Source organism: Acanthopagrus latus, chromosome 22, assembly GCF_904848185.1.
Source record: "Acanthopagrus latus isolate v.2019 chromosome 22, fAcaLat1.1, whole genome shotgun sequence".
In the NCBI taxonomy this organism is placed as follows: Eukaryota; Metazoa; Chordata; class Actinopteri; order Spariformes; family Sparidae; genus Acanthopagrus; species Acanthopagrus latus.
This window is the reverse complement of record NC_051060.1, coordinates 22,034,225-22,051,660: the sequence shown is the minus strand read 5'-3', so window position 1 is coordinate 22,051,660 and position 17,436 is coordinate 22,034,225. Positions and strand designations below refer to the sequence as shown.

The following is a 17,436-nucleotide window of genomic DNA, read 5'->3' as shown; positions in this document are numbered from 1 at the left end:
CTTTGGGGTGACAATCTGCCCGACCGTCTGTCCCAAGAAAATCATATTATATATTTAATATCTAAACTGAAAATAAGAGTCTTTAACTTCCAAGTCAAGTCGGATCTCGGCCGTTAACTTTTCTGTCAAGTCAAGCTGCAATAATCATAAAAACCTCGTCTCCTGTGAACTGAACCATCTCAGAAAACGAAGGTGCTGCAGGTGAAATAATCTTTAGACTCAAGTCACGTTCCAAAGTTCACATACTTTATTTAGACCAAACAGCATGAAATCTAAATCAGTATCACAAGTAGAAAAATACTATTACCAACCTTTTCATACATTTCGATGATTCTTCCGATATTTTTTCTCGGGACGCGAGTTGGTTGAATTACCCAAAATGCATCGAAGCGAGAGATCGAGACTACAGAAGGCCACTTTAAAGGTGATAACATCCATGAACATGAGATGCAGGGGTAACAGTTCAGGAAAGCTTTGATTCAATGTGAATTTCTGCCTCTACTCTCTCTGACGCTACACTGAAAACTACACACAAATTTCAAAGCAAAAATCATAACACTCTGTTATATTACTGTAATAATTGTTAATTGTGGGTAACAGTCTTAATGTAGTGTCATTTATGTCATCATTACTGAAGTACTCCCTATTAAGCTCTCAGGTATTAGGAGTCAGGGTTCACACATAGTCTGGAATTATCTAGGATGTTTGCCGGATGTTGATAACTCTGTATCCACTGCAAGTCACTCATGAGTGAGAGTTAATTGCTTCACAGGCTGAAGTTCTCAATTAAATCACTGTTTATTCAACAGGGGAGGTGATGAGTGAAACCAACAATTAACAAATCACAATGTAAATGGGGGAAACTGTGGATTTACAGAGAATGCATCCTTGATACAATCACAACACCCCGTCGGGTTTTAAATCACTCTGACTGCTGTACATGCTGCTCTCTCACATGTGTGAATTACGTTTACAGTCTTGTGCAACCGGTCAAAGAGGTTCTGCACACTGAGCTCCCACTTGTGACTCTGTTGTGGATACAGCGTAAATCGACTGTTCTTTTAAGCTGTAGATTTTGTTTTTCACATGGCCTGACGGATTTTTTCCAGGCTCTTCTCGATGCTGTCAATCACCTCCACTGCGGCTTGTGGGATCCTCGTTCCTGGGCCGAAGATGGCGCACACGCCGCTCTGGTATAAGAACTCGTAGTCCTGCGTACACACAGAGGAGGAACAAAGCGGCGTATATGAATTAATTAATTATGATGCGGTCAATTAAACTGAAGTATTCCCCAAAAGACTGACACAGGACGTGGTGGGGAATGAGACCGCGCTGCATGCGGCTGAACAAATCCTATTGTGAGGTGACGGCAATTATATTAATCGTGGGAATTCAGATTCGCTCTTTGTCCACATGATGACAGGATGACATGTTAAGTGTGTGACCGTGTGCTTCTCACGTACTGATACATTATGTGTTTTCATGGCTGCAAGGCGCCTGCAGTCACGCTGGAGGCAATGCAGGCGTGAGTTGGCCTGGAAGAGCTGCAAGGGAATTGAATTCTCTCTACGGGGACCAACAGATTATTCCACACTATGCAGTTCAGTAACCACAATGATAAGCACTGAGAGGATCATCCCAATATAAATAAAAGGTCAGATACTGCTAAATATTGTGCACACGAACATGTGAGTATTTTTATCTTGTGTGATTCCCCTCTCAGAGTGCTGTCATGAGGCTGGGTTTCTAAGAAGGCCCAGATAAAGTGTGGCAGCATCATTAACATGAATCTCACTGGGAGGATAGCTGTAATCAAACGGACACCAGCAACTCGCACAGCCTTTCCCCGGGCTCACGAGAAGATACAATCCTGTGGGTTTGCTTCATTTATCACATGCAAATGTGATGCTTTTACCAACTTTTGAAGCCTAGGAAGGGAAAGAGCTTCCTGCACACTGGATTAGTAAACACACATACAGTACACACAAGCTCGATAGTGCACGCACTTTTCTGGAATGCACAAGTCAAAATTCAGCCGGTGATATCACTGTGGTTTGTGACATTAAGGTGCTTGCATGGGAGGAGTAAAAACGGGGAGAAATAAAGCAAGATCAAGGTTCTTCAAAATGTCACAGAACAACAGGATGGCAGAATTTTACAGTCATGACCGTGAAGGCTACCTGTGGTGGGATGACACCTCCGCAGATGACCAGGATATCTGGCCTGTTGAGCTTCCGTAGTTCCTTGATGAGCTCTGGGACCAGGGTCTTGTGTCCTGCTGCGAGAGTGCTGACCCCGACGCAGTGAACGTCTGCGTCCACCGCCTGCTGGGCGACCTCCAGAGGAGTCTGCTCAAGGTCCGACATGGCAGAACACACAAAGCACAGAGGTGTATGAAATATATATATATATATATATATAATCAAAATAAGCAACCTTCGAAATACCACAGTGAATAATACCATCAACAACTGAGTGAAGGATGTTCTAAACATATAATAATACCGAGGTTTTCTGAAGTTGTATGTCCAAAGCTACATGTGTTTCCCACAAACACAATTTATAATTCAAAATACAGTCCCCAAGGCTCTTGTTCAGTTCGTGGCGTGCAGCAGTTTTCTCGCTACTTCATCATGTATTTCATTATTTATTTACTCAGTAGCAAAATGCTTAACACCAGGCCATATGATCAAAGGTTGAAATCCCACCAAAGAGTTACAGCTGGTGCAGCACAGCGTCCTTATGCAAATGCAACTGGATATTCTTCTTATTTCACTTGAAATAGTAATGAAACATGGCCCCCCTCAACATGTCCCCACGTCCTATAAGCATTTGAGTCACAGTTATGGGGTTGAAGTAGATCCTGCCTGAGGGAGGAAGTTTGGGTAAATGTGACAACAACAGGGAAAATTTTTATGACTTCATTTAATTGGAACCGAGACAGAAGTGGAAATGGTCTCAGGTTTTCATGTGAGAATTACAGACCTGCAGCAGCCAACACACTGTACACGTATAGGCTCAAGTATTTGCACTTTCCCTTTAGAGTCTGAGGGTTTGTCAGTTTGTGTGTTGTCAAATACAAAGAGAAACTTGGTTCAATGCTGCAATAAGACAGTTAGATAAAACTTTCTCTTGTAAGACTGAGAAAAATCACTGAATCTTTAAGTATCCTGACTCAAAAGGCCACAATTATTGTTGGTCAAACTAACTGAACCACAAACGCAATTCATTTCTGTCTATTCCTTACCTTTTACACTCACTATACTTTCAAATTTCGGGATATTTATACTTATTTCTCATGAATTTACCTAAATTGCTTGTTCTGTTTCCTTGTTATGAGCAGTTACCAGAGGTTGCCAACATGTTTGCTTAAAAGGTTGCCTCTGGGCAGAGTCACTTGTTCTGACACGAACCCAGTGTCTTGCACATTTATCTTGAGTATTCGTTGGACATGTAGCTGCATTCTACTGTAACAAACTGACCTGAAACAGTGGCCCGATGTCCACGTCAAAGCCCAGATCGGCAAACCCTGTGGCGATGACTTTGGCACCTCTGTCGTGACCGTCCTGGCCCATCTTTGCCACCAGCAGTCGAGGGTTCCTGCCCTCTTGGTTCTTAAATTCTGCAACTCTGACATTTAACAAAAAAAAAAAAAAAAACAAGAGAAAAAAACCTCATGTCACTCAATCAGTCCAGCGACAAGCATGTTCACGATGGCTGCAAAGATGCTGCGTACCTGTTGTGGGTCATGGCGATCTCGTCATGCTCCCCGAACTCGCTGCGGTAGGCGCCGCTCACCATCCGAGTACTCGCCTTGTGTTCACCAAACACCGTCTTCATGGCATCAGTTATTTCACCAACCGAACATCTGAAAAAAAAAAAAAAAAAGAATAAGAATCAGAGAACATGCTCCTCAGTACGTTTCCACTTTACAGTAATGTCTAAAGTGACGCATTCCTGTCATTCATTTTCATTTCACATTCAATAAACTAAATGTAATTGTCCTCGCCATTTCATTACGTGATTTTATTACGAGTAATGACATTAAATAAAATTAGAGTCAGACGTGAAAAAGAGACTTGTAGTCTCATTTCCAATAAGACAGCTGCTGAATTGAGGGTAATAAAATGGCAGCTATTTAATAACTCCAGTGTCGAGTCTCTCGCTTGCTGAGCTGCACATCGCTGAAGTCATTTGCACTTATATAAAAGTACGAGGCATATTATATGATGAGGATATATGGTGAAGTGGTTCCTATGTGGTATAGATGTCTGTGAGAGTTGTGCTGTGCTGTGCGAGTGCTGCAAAACTTTCTCTTCTTAAAACAGAATGGGAGATTTGTGTATTTTTTAATCTGGGCCTGACGTAACCATTCGGGACATCTCGCACACGATTTGTAAGGAGGACTTCCCCTTCAGCAAGACTTGTACTTTTGCTTAAAGACAGGATCTTAATATTTCATGAACAACAGGCGCTCTGTCTCTAGGAATATCTTTTCGTAAAGTTTGACAGCTGGAGTTGCCCCTAAGGATTACATTGAAGTCTTTGCAGCTGTGTTACGGCTGCCAGCTGAGGCCGATCAACCACACCAAGTCCAAAATGTTTGGTGGGTATGAATCATTGAGAGAGCAAAACATGTAAACACAGGTCGGGGATTTAAAAAAATATATTTATACTAGGGATGTCCCGATTAGGTTTTTTTTTTTTTTTTTTACCCCGATCCAAGTCCTTTAATATTTAGTAAATGCCGATACCGAGTCCCTCGTGTACAGCCAAGTGTGTGAAACGCAGCCCACGCTCGGTACCTCCACGCCTTTTTCATATTCCTTACACTGTCATGTAAAATGACTTGGACGTGTTGCTTGTCTATTTCACATGTGTTCAGCATCTCCTCGGTTGCCTGTTTTTCATGCTCTGCTGTGTGAAACCCACGAAACTAGTGCGCATACCAGCATGTCGTAACCCAAAAGTGGAATAAATAGTAATGTAATGCTGAGACTGTAGGGCATACCGGGCATTCAAAAACTCCAGGTGACGAAGAAAACCCTGATCATCTACTGCAGAGATGAGCTGGTTATCCAGAGCGATTAATTCAGTTACATTCTCTGTGATATTTCTGACCATGTCGCTGTCTCGGGGATATTCCCTTTTGTAGTTTTGAGTGTTTGCTGCTTCGGTGTCTTTGTATGTATTGCTTGATCGAACTTGTTGTTTAACTTTTGAGTGTTTTTGTTGCCACTCCGTGCAGCGGCTGCATTGCAGGTGTGCTGTCGCCGCTGGACTGCTTTCGTTTTCTAAATTAACCAGTTTCCACACTGCAGACATTTTGTCCTCAAAGCTACCGATCAGTGAAAAAAAATGCCCCGATCATCTTTAATTTCTACCGTTCCCCCTCCAAGTTGTTTATTTTCATGTGTAGGCCTTATATATAGGTTGGTATTACTGAATGTACTAAACAAGACTTCCTCTCCCATGTGACATGCTCATCATACCAATAACTTCTTAACGAGTCACTGTTAGATAACTTGGCTTTGTTCAGCAGTGCATGAAAAGGTGCAGCGCAGATTAACGTTTCCTTACCATCAGATGAATTAGAATCTGACTTTGGTGTTCTGGCAGCAACAGAACAACATTCAAGCTTTAATAACAATATCTATACACAAAAACGTGGACCTGATTCACAGGGGTATTTTAAAAGGTTATCTTAGTCCCTGAATTCTTAAGTTATTCTACAAGTATGTAGCTACATCAAAGAACTCTTTTCCAACAATCGCTTCATTGCCTCCGATGATTCTCTCAACTGCCGCATGAAAAGCCTCAGGTATGAAGAAACACACGAACAACGGGGCTTTAGAGAAAAATATAATGATGACTGTATGGTGCATGCGTGTGAAAGAGAGGATCAGAGGCTTTTAGAGTTGAGAGGATCGATTCACAGCAGTTATAAATTGTTAAACAATGGTATATATTATGTAACATGCCCACTGTATGTATCTTTTCAACTGTGTTACAAGAGGATCCTCGGCGAAGGCAGTGAACAATGAAGGAAAGAAAAATAACATTTTATTCTTCACTCTGAGGTTTTTGCTGTCTGTGAGAGTTTGTACCTGGCTCGTGCTGCCTCCACAGCCAGGGCTAAAAGGTTGCCCTCCCTGGTTTTGGCACACTCCTCAATGGCTGCCAGGCACTTCTTCGCGACATCAGGGTCACGACTCTGCCTCACCTACAACCGAGGGAGGAGGGAAACATGTCACAAACACTTACTTACATTCACACAAGAAGGAGAAGCACAGGTGTTACTGATAACATTAATGATACATCTGTTCCATCTTAGTGACCCTGCATGCAAAATAACAGGACCCTGGAGGGGACACACCTGAATGGAATGCAGCCATTATTAATCAAGATCATTAGCAGCACCTGGTCTGACTGTCAGCTTTTGCCCTTTTTGCACTGCCTGGTTAAAAGATAACGGATATGGACTTCAACTATCTCAATTACAGTATGTCACGGATGATAGTTGGGCATGGATGCTATAAAATTAGAACATGTTATGAAAATGTATAAATAGAAACAGGTAGTTTAGCAACTTGCAGCCCCGATTCATGTTCGTTTACACTGAAAATACCACATTTGTCTCCAGGTAACGAGAGTCACAGCGTTAACATACAAATATAAATTGCACAGTATCACTTTTGAAACAAAGGGGAATTGTGGGAAACAAAGAAGATTAACTTCAACATGATAATGTTTCAATTAGTGATTCTGACTTTCAACAAAGATTTTGAGGGTATCATGCTGGACAATATTACCTCTTCAGTCTTGTTTTGACTCATTGCTACCTATAAATGTCGCTTCATGTCTTTGGCCGCTAACAACCTCGTCATACAGATTTCAGTCGGGTATTACCCAGAAATAAACCACATCAATACCAAATTAGTTATTAGTTAGTATTTGGTTATGATTTCAGTAATTCCCTTCATTAGTCCATTATTATCTACCATTTACTCCATAATGACCAGGTTATCACTGACCTTTAATGAGGAGCTCTATCTTAAATTGTAGTAAAAATCCTATCAGACCTTGATCCAAGAGAAAATTGCCTCAATTTATCTGTGTATCTGTCTTAAGACTATCTATAGAGCCCAGGAGGCCTGAGCACCCCCCCCCACCAGACTCACACTGACACCAGCACAATCAGCAGGACATGACACGAACACTGTGACAAAGATTCAGCCTTGAAGGTGAGGCTTAGGCAAATCAGTATTTATTTATTTATTTACTCATTTTGCATATCCAGAAAAAAAAGAACTGGGATTTTTGCTCAATGCATCCAAACCACATCCGGAGGTAGTTTTAAATGCGATTTGGGGATTTTCTACAAATGCGTCTCAGTCCAGACGCTCCGGTCTTTCGTAGCACGTGCGATGCAACACAACAATATCAAAGCCAGCATCAAAGCGGCTGTGCAGAGTGCTCGCTGCTACCAGCGGGGAGGTATAGAGGACGACGCAGATAATAACAATGTGTGAACAGTCAAGCTGAAATGAAATTTCTGCTCATAGACTCGACAGCATGATTGTTTGGAGATTGAGATGATTGATCTTCATCTCGATGCGTCTGTGATGGAAGCTCCAGTGTGCACAGTGACCGACGCCTATGTTGTTACCACAGCAACCCGCGCATATCGGCTGGTGGTGGCTAGCCACATACATCTGATATGATTACTGCAGTCTGAACACAGTCGTAGTGCCTGCACTGCACATATGAACACCTCATACACTGTTTCCATCAACAGATTTAAGAATAGATGAAGTTTGGTGATCAGCCCGGCGGCCGCTTAGTTTATTTAGGGTGACGTTCTCACAAACCTCCCAACTGTCATCTAGTTTTATTTCTGGTCCAGAGACAGAGCAGTAATGTCCTACAGTATAAATGCTTCATTATCTTCACGTCAGAGAAATGACAACATCTTGTCATCTTCATGAATGTTCGAACACAATGCACTGAAAATAAATCGTCATCAGGCCAGACCACAGAATCCTGTTGACATTGTGCGTGAACAATGAAAGGTCGTAACAAAGTTGTTAAAAGTTTTACTAAAAACTATAAAAAGGTTCCTCCATAAGAACGTATAACGAAGTAGAAGTGTGCACTGCAGGACTAAATGATACATGATGCACATGCGCAGGTAAAGTGAATAACTGTGATCATCTCTGCAATGTTCTGCTGAGAAGCCTCGGGTCTCTGCATTCATGTGGATTTTACTTAAGCACTAGCTCATGACAGGCCTGATACACTGTGGCTTACAGTGAGCTATTGCTTTCATTAAAAACTGTCACCAAATAAGGCAATATGGATGTTAAAGAAACCTACAGCCCACCTAAACACTGCAGACCAAGTGCGCCCCGCTACGCTGCCAACACTGCTCAGGAATGAGACCTGACAAGTCCCCAGACATCGACGCAGTTTAGGTTAGTAATGAGGACGCACACAACCATGTTGGAGAATTACTTGAACATGTGTGCATTAATATTCATAAGTGACGTACATTCCCCATTGGAAAGCCTTTGATCGTAACATTTCAGCCTGGTTTGTCTAATTTAACCTCCACCTCAGTTACGTGAAGTGATTTGTGTGCAACTTTAGAGGCTGCGATTGTGTTTTCCCGCGGCAGAGCTATCGCTTTCTCTCTTTAAAAGGTAAAACTGCTCTTACATTTGATGGGATTATGGATGCCTTTTTACATTCCAGGAGCATCCTTTAAGGGAAGCTGCGGATGTCGCTGAATTTACATATAAATGAAATGGTTAGACATCAGATTGTGATCAGGAAAACAACGGTACATTATCAGACCTGACATCTGTTGGAACAAGAACAGATAAAATAAAATCACACACAAGTAAAAACTCATGAAAAAAATAAAACCCATTCCTGCCTCCGCCGGTAGTTTCATCTTCTCTATATGAAAACACTCAACCGCAAACACACTGATGAAAGAACTGAACACAGCAACTCTGACATTTCGCGTAGACAAAGCTTGTGTAATGAGTCAGATTTAACGCAGAAATCTTGGCGAGCTAATAACAGTTACATGATCCTTGTGAACCAAGCATTAGCATCTCGCGGACAAGGACGAGAGAGAGAAGGAACTCTGACAGCCGGTTGTGCAACACAACACAAAATGTTTCCTGTATGGATAAAGACAAAGCACTCTGCTGCCTGGTAACAGTGGCAATAGCTTCCCTGTTTTTTCAAGCTTCGGCATTAATGGTATTCGTTCAACATTTCACCAAGGAAAAACAACAGTGGAATTTTAAATAATGGCGTCACCTTGGTAACCTTATACCAGAGATTTATCTAGAAGCATTGTCGATTGTCAAGGAGCACTCACCCTCTTCAGTTTTTCAATCTGTTTCTCGCGTACGACGGTGTTATCTATAGCCAGCACCTCCACGGTCTCCTCTTTGGCCAGGCGGTACTTGTTCACCCCAACAATGACCTCTGCGCCTGTGAAAGGATGAGGAGATAAGTACTTTAATCAGCAGGAACATGTAACAACAAAGAGGTTTGTAGATAACAGAACAAAGACACTTTCAGATGCTTTTTCCTCGATGGGTGTGTAAAAGTAAGTATTTCTACTGATTTTCAAAAACACAAACGTCAAAGGAAGAAATTTAATTTAATTCACGTGTTTCACATTTTTACATAGTTTCACATAGATTGCGGCAAAAAGCTTTTCGTTGAGTGCCAACTGGCCATATAATTTTCAAAAATATTTATTAAATCAGTCTCCTTATAGAATAAGGAATGGGTTTTCAGTAATTTTAAGGAATGGGAATTCAGTAATTATCATTATCATTATTATTATTTTTATTATTATTTGTGGTAGATTTGGGTAATGAAAAAAATTAGGATCAAGAAAACAGAGAGAAAACAGACAAAATCTCATATTGCCGTTGGCTGAATGATTGCTTGTGAGGTATCTGCAGCAAGTTAAGTTATTGATTTTCCCGCAATTGTTATCTTTAAATAAATGAACAAACACATATCCATTTTGATTCAATCTCATTTCGATGATTCTTTTTGTTATCTATATCTTATCGAGATGGGGAAGCTGAGTGACAACGTTTTGCCGGTAGATGCTGCAGTTACTGTTTGTTTGGGCATTCTGTTAAGATTACCCAAGAGTGGGGATCAATATCCTTTTTTTTTATCTGGAAAAGTGTGGCTTCTATCACAATTATTCTTTTCAGGAAGATAATAAGCCTAGAAAGAACAAAAAAATGAAAGCACTGCAGCAGCTTCAGAAGTAATATTCTTTTACTTAACTTCAACAACAGAACAGTGTATATACGTGTATATGTCTGTATACTGTGTGTGCAAGCAGGGATAAGCAACACCCTCGCCAAGGACACGAGAGAGAAGTATGGATCATGAAATGCATATAAAGTTGTGCCAACCCCCAACTGAATGATAGAGGAAACACTGTTCTGCATCTGGGAGCCAAACATGGTCAATCATAATTCAAGGCCCATTTGAAGTGGAACAGGAAAAGGTCAGCAGCAAAGACACTGTTCCAGGGTGATTCGGAAGGGTAATGGATATCATCAGGCGGGCATCAGGGGATTATGGAAGCTACACAATCTGTGAGGCATATACACATCGCTGAGCTCTTTGAACAACGTACACATTGTCTGCTTGAATCGAGCTGTGAGCCATGCCTGCACACTGCCTGAGGTCTAGCAAGTCTTAACAGGCATATGTTTGAGTTAAAAGGACCAGTGTCTGGGATTTAGTGGTCTATCTAGTGGTCTATATTTATCTAGCAGTGAGACTGCAACCAACTGAATACCCCTCTACTCACCCTCTCCTTTAGAGCATATAGAAGAACCTACTGTGGCCTTCAAAAGTGCTAAAAACTCCAAGGAACCTCTCTAGAGTCAGTATGTGGTTTGTCTTTTTTGGGCTACTGTAGAAACGCGGCTGTGTAACATGTTGCACTAAAGGATGCTGCTGGAAGCCGCTGCCATCAGTGCATGAGTGTGTCTGAATCCAAAAATGAAAAAAAAAAAAAAAGAGATTCTTTCAGGCAATGAGCAGATAATTTATTGTTACAGTACCTGAGTCGATGCGGGCCTGTCTGCGAGCAGCACATTCTTCAATACGAAGTTTTGGAATGCCTTCCGCCACGGCCCTCGCCATGCCTCCCATTTCTTCAATGTCTTTAATGAACTGTTCAAAAGGAAAACACAGGTCTGAACAGAATGACTCTCTGATGAGAGATTACCACACTACGACATTTATCTTTGTGTATGACGTCTACCTCATGCATTAAATTAGCAGTTTGTCATGACTGAATTGTGGCTGAAAAATAAACTCTTCATTAAAACATTATTCTGACTACTTTGGATGGAAGCTCAGTCTGTTGCCTCTCTGTCCTCTTGACAAACCTTCAGAGCTGTGTTATAGACGTCATCCGTGAGAGCCTCCATCATGTGTGAGCCCCCCCAGGGGTCGGCTACTTTAGGGATGCCCGACTCTTCCTGGATGATGATCTGGGTGTTCCTGGCAATGCGAGCGCTCTTCACCGTGGGCAATCCCAGAGCTTCATCGAAGGAGTTGGTGTGGAGGGATTGTGTCCCCCCGAACACGGCTGCCATGCCCTCAATCACTGTGCGGACCACATTGTTGTACGGATCCTACGAAGACGAGGATAGTTGGTTACTGCTCATTACTTTTTCATTAGTTTTTAAATGTTTTAAGGACTTCTATTTACTTGTTCAGTGAGAGACCAGCCTGAGGTCTGGCAGTGAGTGCGGAGGAGGAGAGACTTGGCATTTTTGGGCTGGAAGTTCTCTTGGATGAGCGTGGCCCACAGCTTCCTCGCTGCCCTCAGCTTGGCTATTTCCATGTAGAAATTCATCCCAATACCCCAGAAGAAGGACAACCTGACAGCACAGACGGAACACGACAAAAGATAAAAAATAATCATTCAAAATGTCATGTTGTGACACATCTAACCTTAATCCAAAAACTGCAGCTCCTGTGATTTGGACATGGTAATTTGCCATTTTGCTATTAAGATCTATTTCATTTTAACTGTTCTTACCTAATTACAATTATAATAACGATGATACATCTTATTTATATACAACCTTTAAATGGCACCCAAATACAGAAAGGAAAACACCACACTTCAAAAATAACATCAATCAGAAATTCAAAGCCGATTTGAAGAATTAAAACTGACTGAAAAAGATGGAAATGTGTGGTGAAGCAACAGCTCTGCTTTTAACACCCATATTTTTGTACATTTTAGTCAGATTCCCACTAATCCAGGTTGGATTAGTCACACCTTAACATCTATTTTCATAACAGAGTGCTGAGAAAGGTCTGTAAATAGTCAGGTTTGCTTCCCACACCTATTCATTATCATTTTTTTCGATACAGATAAAAATAATCACCGCGGCATCAAAAAAAGTACGAAAGGATGATGCAAAATAAATGTATCACCAAGATGTGCTTGTGTTGTTAAACCAAGGGTAAGCCTCGCTCGCTGGTCTTGGAATGACCAGAATAAAATAAGCTGCACGGAGAGAACAGCTCAGGCTGAAAAAGCCTCCAACTGAGTGACATCTCAATAGTAAGTCATTCTGTGAGATCCTTATGTGGAGAAGGGTCAACACAGACGAGGCCCCGAGGTTGTTGTTAAGGACCGAATGCACACGTAGCTGTTATTATCCGGGTAATTGAAAGGCAGTGAAAAAGAAATTGCTGAAGTTCAAGTGAATAGGAAATAATGGAAGTACAACACAAGGAACAAGAATGAGATGAGATGAGATGGGAGGGGAGGAGAAGGGAGGAGAGGGGAGATTGTTCCAATTGTGCAACTGACTGAAAAGTCCTCTTGCTATGCATTACATAAATATCTTCATTTAGATTATAACAGGCAGGGAAAATGTAATTCTATGGAGCAGCAGGTAGACTGAGCTTGTGAGGAGATTTCAAAATATCAAGATACAGCCGAGAAATACTGCAGAGACGTCGTACCTTCGACCAACTTCAGCCCATTTTCTTCCATATATATGTTACACAAACATGAAACACTTGTGCGTTTTGCTCTACGGTAAGAATTTGTATAAATTACAACAGGGCGTGTTTGTAGTTTGACTGGCAGCCTCTCCATCTGGCATTAATTGCATGCTAATTCGGTCTGAGAGTACCATCTGCTGATTCAATAAATAAAGGAGAAGGTGTTTGTTTGCCAGATAAATGGAGCGATTATTTATCATGCCTTAGTCAAAGTGTCAGAGGAATCTTAATAAAAGATCAACATCACAGTTGGCACAACTGTGGCTCTGGTTTAGTGTCTGGGAGTTTTGTCATCAACAGAATATTTAGTTAGTGCCTGGATGAATCCTGGACTGCGGGTTATTAGCTGACAGACAGGTCAACATTATGGCGATTAGCCGATCATGAATCAGAAGTTTAGCACAAGAAATCACAACACAAACAAACACACAAAAACTTCAACTTCAGTGTAAAGCTCATGTAATCAGTCGCTGTCAGTCCATGTCAGTCTCAAAGTCAGACTAGAACACATAGATAATGCTGTTGGAGGTCGATTTACTCTTTCATGTATACGTCTGTCTTGCCGGACTTGAACTGAACTTGGTGTTCTGTGCATGAACAACAGTTCCTGAGCCAGGCATTGATCTGGAAGTCATCCATGGCATAAATCCATAGCAGGAAGGTGGGAAAACAAAAGAAACACAACAAGGAATACAATGTATCAACATAGCGAGTGCTAGAGCAAGAAAAACATGTTTGGACTGAAGACGAGACACAGTTTATACTGTCTCAGGTGAAGGTTACTTTGTACTTCAATGTAAGAAAAGAGCTGATATAAGACCTTCCTCGTCTACCTCAGTTGTTTAGGCAAGCCTGCAGATGGCTTGTTTAAGTTGTTTCATGCTGCTGTACTGTGGATTTCTTCGTGAAGGGCTCGGGTCTCTCCAGCGATGATGATCGTTTATACACTAGAAAGCCTCGTCTCAGCGCTTCGCTCCGCTATCACAGAGCAGCAGTAGCTAATCTTAGTTTGGAAAAAGGTCTTGCTAACATTAACTAACGCTCAGCTCAGCCTCCAGCACAACACGGAAGATTAAATCACATGACGGAAGGTTTACACCACTTTTCTCTTGCTACAGTATCTGAGACACTGAAAAGAGGTCTGAACTTTTTAACGTTACAGCTCCCGCTCGGGTTAATGATGTTTGGATATCTACATGCCGTATCGTAGGCAACTGGACTTGTGTGGGTGTGTTCTTACAGCGTCTTTGTAAAAACACACCCACACAGAGATTTAAAAGCTGGCAACTCCTCTCCAGTTAGTTAGAACTGAAGGAGCCTCTTGGAGGAGAGGTGAAACGTCTTCAAGGACTTCAAGTCCAGTTGTCTACAATACAGCATGTACATTCACCATGAACTGCATGACTGAGAACCTTCATCAAAATGTCTGAATATACATCATCCAGCTGTAACAGTGAACCACAACTATGTAAATCCAAACTGGTCTCCCCAGCACGTTGGAAAGATCCGAATATTTTGTACCTCGGGGCAAACTCGTCGATGGTTAAGCCGGCTTTCAGACCAGTGCGGCAGTACTCCAAGCCGTTAGCGATGGTGTAGGCCACTTCCAGGATGGCGTCAGCTCCAGCTTCCTGAAGATGGTAGCCGCTGATGGATATGGAGTTGAACTTTGGCATGTTCTGGTAACACAGAGTCACACACATCAGTGAAAAACGTGATGAATACTGATCACAGAGTTAGCACAGTACAAGCAGATGAAGCTGTACATACCTTGGAGGTATAAGCAAAGATGTCAGCAATGGCGTGCATGGAAGGTTCCGGGGGGAAAATGTAGGTGTTGCGCACCATGAACTCCTTCAAAATATCGTTCTGAATCGTGCCAGTTAGTTTGGCTTTCGACACGCCCTGCTCCTCTCCGGTCACGATAAACATGGCCAGCACGGGTATGACGGCGCCATTCATCGTCATCGACACAGACATCTTCTCTAGCGGGATTCCATCGAAGAGCATCTTCATGTCTTCAACGGTGTCGATAGCGACCCCGGCCATGCCCACATCGCCGTGGACTCGAGGGTTATCGGAGTCGTAGCCGCGGTGCGTCGGGAGGTCGAAAGCCACGGAGAGCCCCTGCTGTCCGGCTGAAATGAAATTGATAATGGATTAGAGTCGGTGAGGAAAGAAGCGAAGGGGAGTCCTGGCTTCGAGCTCAGAGAGAAATCAAAAACACAGTACTGAAGACTTCAAAAGGCACGTATAAACAGTTTAACAAGCAACTTTTGAATGGTGAACTTTTCACCTTGTTGATCATATAAAAATTACCCCTGAGGACACACGCAAAGACGTCCTAAGTACTGCACATTTTTCGAAGCAGAAGGGCACTTGACTCTCATTATAAGACAATAACCAAAAGGGCATTTTCATTAAGGTTACATTATTGAAGATTTTAAGTATTATAGTATGTGCAGGGCCCTTGCAAGATTTGATTACCCTAAAACAGTAATACTCTTCATTCTGCACATACTAATATGTATAACATCTGCAGGACACATACTGTATTTGACCCTACAATCTTTCCATCTTCTTTGAGCCAGTTTTCCGATTATTCTGGGTAATCAAAACTTAGCCTCTGGTATTTCAGTGTATATCACAGGGAGCAACAATCTCTAAAATCTGCACTAGAACAGAGCCAGCTACTGTAACTCGACTTCCATCGTCTTGGGAGATGTAACAGCCAAATTCCCGTGACTTTATGTGTAGAGTTTAGATTTCTTATGGGTCTGTGATGTCCAAAATCGTTCAGCTTTAATATGATATGTTCATACACAAGAGATCTGAAGTGGCACAGATGGCTGGGTAATGACTCGCCCCCTCAGTTGACCCTTGAGGATGATTTTCACTCTTAAGTTTGCATGTACCTGTACATGTTTGTACCTTTAATGTTATCTTTATAAAACTTGTTGCTCTCCTCCACGGTGCTGAAGCCAGCATACTGCCTGATAGTCCAAGGTCTGTAGGTGTACATGGTGGGATAGGGCCCTCTAGTGTACGGAAACACTCCTGGCAGTTCATCTGGCCTGCCAGCTGAGTCTGCCTGGGTATACACAGGCTTGATGTTGATCCCCTCAGGCGTGCGCCAGATCAGATCTTCTGGGTTCTTCCCCTTCAGCTGCTTCTTCGCCAGGCTGACCCACTCAGGGAGGAGCTCAGCCTGGTCCTGACACGGTACGGATGTGTGGATCAGAGAGCGGTGTGTGTGCGCTGAGGAGACAGAAGCTCGAACCAGGTGCCGGGCAGCCATGGCCGCACATGCCCTCTGTGCAGTCAGCATCCTTACTTGTTGACTTCAGATGCACATGGATCACCTGAGGAAGAAATGAGGGACAGACATAAGGTGGTGAGAACACTGATAATGGTCACATGCTCCTATATTTAGCAGGTGATGCCAGCAGACATGGACAATAATCATGCATCCCAGTTTCATCTTTTATGAAGTTAGTTTCCTGCTTGCTGTACATCGACTGTTTGTTTTGGTGGATGACGGCCATTACACTGCAATAGCAAGGCAAACCAGTAACATTACATACGTTAACAAATGATATCATCATTCTCAAATGCCAACTGATATTTGGTAATAATGTAAAGCTGACACTTCATCTCAATCCTGCTCAATCAGTCCGTGAAGTCTGAAAATTATTAACACAGGCCTGGGCATGCTGAACCCCACGTAGCCAGCAGCTAGCTTCAGATATTTCCTCTTGACAGGTGACATTGATGTAACGTTAACATTAGCTAGCTTAGCATTGTGTACGAGCTGACCGTTTTAGCCGGATAGCATCTGCTTTTCCAATCAAAAAAGAAATAAGATACATGAACCAGTGGATAGTAAAACCGCAACACGTTGATGTTAATGTTGACATGTTGTTTATTTCAAGTAAGCCAACGTTACAGCTGCTGAGCACTTTAGCTAACCAGCTAAATAAGCTAGCTTGAACCGTTAGCATTTGTTTAAGGAGCCGCAGGGACGAGCGCTAACACAAGACGTACTGCAGGCGCGTAAAAAAACACTTCACGGCACATATTTCTACATATTTTCAGATAAATTTCTGACCTTGTCGTCTGTTGTGATCTTTCAGAGAGACGAAAGGCGTGTGTGCGTCCGTCCAATGAAGTTTCATAACAGTGCCAGTCGACCAATCGCGTGCCTCCGTCAACGGCTAACCTTTGACCCCGAGACACCGGAAGTAAATGTCAGACTCAAGATTGTTGAATGTGGTGGAGATAAGCGACACCAGCCAATGTTGGTAAATTCACATTGTTATTCTTAAATTGTGTGTTTTTTAA

The 17,436-nt window shown here is 42.3% G+C and overlaps 1 protein-coding gene and 1 long non-coding RNA gene across 2 annotated transcripts; one reads left to right on the top strand and one right to left on the bottom strand.

The window, feature by feature from the left end:
* Positions 1-224: 224 nt before the first annotated feature.
* On the bottom strand, positions 225-17,341 carry mut (methylmalonyl CoA mutase). Its single transcript, XM_037085773.1, has 13 exons — positions 17,204-17,341; positions 16,027-16,457; positions 14,866-15,233; positions 14,617-14,774; positions 11,780-11,951; positions 11,454-11,702; positions 11,124-11,235; positions 9,395-9,510; positions 6,108-6,223; positions 3,737-3,868; positions 3,483-3,630; positions 2,181-2,348; positions 225-1,211 (listed from the first exon to the last, which is right to left on the bottom strand). Exons 2-13 carry the CDS (start codon positions 16,421-16,423, stop codon positions 1,083-1,085), a joined length of 2,265 nt encoding a protein of 754 aa, XP_036941668.1. The 5' UTR covers positions 16,424-16,457; positions 17,204-17,341; the 3' UTR covers positions 225-1,082.
* On the top strand, positions 9,490-11,107 carry LOC119012197. Its single transcript, XR_005072393.1, has 3 exons — positions 9,490-9,628; positions 10,388-10,558; positions 10,880-11,107. It is a non-coding gene; the product is annotated as an uncharacterized LOC119012197 (long non-coding RNA).
* Positions 17,342-17,436: the final 95 nt, after the last annotated feature.

Coding starts and splice junctions, on each gene's coding strand:
- mut (XM_037085773.1), bottom strand. CDS start 16,423: ATGCTGACTGCACAGAGGGCATGTGCGGCCATGGCTGCCCGGCACCTG. Junction 14,775..14,865: donor TCTTTGCTTATACCTCCAAG/GTATGTACAGCT, acceptor CTGTGTTACCAG/AACATGCCAAAGTTCAACTC. Junction 9,511..11,123: donor ACAGGCCCGCATCGACTCAG/GTACTGTAACAA, acceptor ATCCTTTCACAG/GCGCAGAGGTCATTGTTGGG.